We start from the raw sequence: 2,500 nt of genomic DNA, 5'->3' as shown, positions 1-2,500 counted from the left end.
CCTGTGTCGCTCCTGTGTCTCTGGTGTGTCTCTGGTGTGTTGCTTGTGTGTCGCTCGTGTGTCGCTCGTGTGTCTCTGGTGTGTCTCTGGTGTGTTGCTTGTGTGTCGCTCGTGTGTCGCTCGTGTGTCTCTGGTGTGTCTCTGGTGTGTCTCTTGTGTGTCGCTCCTCTGTCGCTCGTGTGTCTCTGGTGTGTTGCTTGTGTGTCGCTCCTGTGTCGCTCGTGTGTCTCTGGTGTGTTGCTTGTGTGTCGCTCGTGTGTCTCTGGTGTGTCTCTGGTGTGTCTCTTGTGTGTCGCTCCTGTGTCGCTCGTGTGTCTCTGGTGTGTTGCTTGTGTGTCGCTCGTGTGTCGCTCGTGTGTCGCTGGTGTGTCTCTGGTGTGTTGCTTGTGTGTCGCTCGTGTGTCGCTCGTGTGTCTCTGGTGTGTTGCTTGTGTGTCGCTCGTGTGTCGCTCGTGTGTCGCTCGTGTGTCTCTGGTGTGTCTCTTGTGTGTCGCTCCTGTGTCGCTCGTGTGTCTCTGGTGTGTCGCTCGTGTGTCGCTCGTGTGTCGCTCGTGTGTCTCTGGTGTGTTGCTTGTGTGTCGCTCGTGTGTCGCTCGTGTGTCTCTGGTGTGTCGCTCGTGTGTCGCTCGTGTGTCGCTCGTGTGTCGCTCGTGTGTTTGAAGATTGTGTCTTGTGTCAGACTCAACAACTGATCAGCCTCAGACGTTAACAAAAATAGTTACACAATTGAAAACTCCGAGACGAGGCAACATGTCCGAGACGTTGATGAAATCGTAGAAACACCTTCAGAGTCTGTAAATGTATTTGAACGGAGAACACATCCCAGATCAAGACAGTTTATCTGTAGAAAGTTCAACATTTCAACCCTTGATCGTGGCTCAATATCAGGTCCTGAAGTCGAGGCTCGTTCGTGTCAAACTTGGATTATAGTGGAAAATATATTTCTTCTACTGAGGAACATGTTCTGGTCGAGTTCATAAATCCATCGTTTACGACTCGTCATCAATTCTTAGAAAATCAGTCCAAGTGCAGCAGACGTCCAGAGGTTCTCGCTTCACGACGTCCTCAGTGTGTGTCAAGTGTACTTGAGTTTGGGCGTCAGAGAGCTACAGGTGAGCAGAGCCGTGATGCCGGAGGAGGCGGAGCCTCCGCGACTCTCCACGAACACGGGGTCCAGACACGCCACCTTGGCGGCGAAGAAGGCGTGGATGCAGTGAAGCACGGCGAACAGGTTGGAGAACTCCAGCTCCTGAAACCACAACATCTTCAATCCTCGCTCGTGTGCCTCGGGGTCGCACTCTCACCTTCGCCTCGATGGATTTGGAATCAGGATTCTGGAATAAAAACTTGATCTTGCTCTTGCCGTCGTCTGAGGAGCCTTTGAGCTGCGAGAACTTGTATCTCCAGAGGACGCCCTGGACACAACCATGTGGAGATCTCATGAACGAGGTGAGTGTCTGAACATCCAATGAATCCAACGTTTACATGTCGAAATGTTTTCATTAAATGTTGTTGTTTTATCCCTTGTGTTGTCTCTGGGTCAAAGGTCAACGACCTCCACCACTGCACATTATTACGACTCATTTAATCGAATGAATTCTATCAATCGAAGGTTGAATCAGTTTTGATTGAATCAAAAATGAATGTTTTCTAAATAAATTACACATAGAGTTTTATGTTCTCGTTCCAATCATTCAAAAATAAAATGTATAAACTCAGTTTTTAATGATCCAGATCTTTCGGTCCAGAGAAGTCGAGTCGAAGAATCATTGATGATGTTTCACACGAGTCACTCCGGCTTCTACACAACGACTTGAGAAACAAGTGGTCGTAATGTTGTGATTCCACTTGTGAACACAGGGGGGCAGGATTCTTCCTTGTCATTAAACCGTTGACGTCAGTAGATTGAAAGGATAAAATATTTTTTTACCAGAGCAGCAATAATTCATTGTTTCTCTGGAATCTGGCGCCAGAGTCTTGGAAACAAAATGGCCGCCGCGTCTCACCTTGGACGCCGCATCGAAGCAGACGAAGCCCATGTTGAAGTCCACGGTCAGACCCATCAGGTGACTCTCCAGGATGCAGGCGTACGTCTTGCACTGCAACACAATCACAAGTGTCACAGCAGGTCGACGCACACAAATGTCTTGGTCGCGCACAAAACCTTGATTTTTCTGTGCGATCCATCAGAGCATGAACTAGAAGTGCAGCTTCTGAGGTCCTGGTCAGTGAACCAGAGCCGTCCGGTCTCACGCTTCCATCTATTTACTACTTAATGCTTGTTTTTAATGCTGAGGAACTTTGACCAATCACATGAGGCACAATATTGACCAATCAGAAGCAACATAAGACTTTAACTGTTCACATCACCGTGATCGTCGTAACTTAAGTTTTATTTGTAGAGTTTTTCTCAGACCAGGGTCACAAAGTGATGAACAACATGTTAACACACATTTTAACTTAACATTTTTTCAAAAATTCACCAAAAAACCCTCCATCT

The 2,500-nt window shown here is 47.8% G+C and overlaps 1 protein-coding gene across 3 annotated transcripts in view; it reads right to left on the bottom strand.

Annotated features, from left to right (window-relative positions):
• Nucleotides 1-438: 438 nt before the first annotated feature.
• Nucleotides 439-2,500, bottom strand: part of sntg1 (syntrophin, gamma 1) — a 38,450-nt gene continuing 36,388 nt past the window's right edge. For all 3 annotated transcript variants that reach the window (XM_087810668.1, XM_087810670.1, XM_087810669.1), the window contains 3 exons: nucleotides 2,007-2,099; nucleotides 1,305-1,415; nucleotides 439-1,249 (listed from right to left, as the gene is read on the bottom strand). In XM_087810668.1, coding sequence (XP_087666794.1) covers nucleotides 1,076-1,249; nucleotides 1,305-1,415; nucleotides 2,007-2,099 — 378 coding nt within the window. In that variant the 3' untranslated portion in view covers nucleotides 439-1,075. The remainder of the gene's footprint in view (nucleotides 1,250-1,304; nucleotides 1,416-2,006; nucleotides 2,100-2,500) is intronic.

Source organism: Callionymus lyra, chromosome 16 (genome assembly GCF_982586985.1).
Source record: "Callionymus lyra chromosome 16, fCalLyr1.hap1.1, whole genome shotgun sequence".
In the NCBI taxonomy this organism is placed as follows: domain Eukaryota; kingdom Metazoa; phylum Chordata; class Actinopteri; order Syngnathiformes; family Callionymidae; genus Callionymus; species Callionymus lyra.
This window is presented reverse-complemented; position numbering and strand designations above follow the sequence as displayed.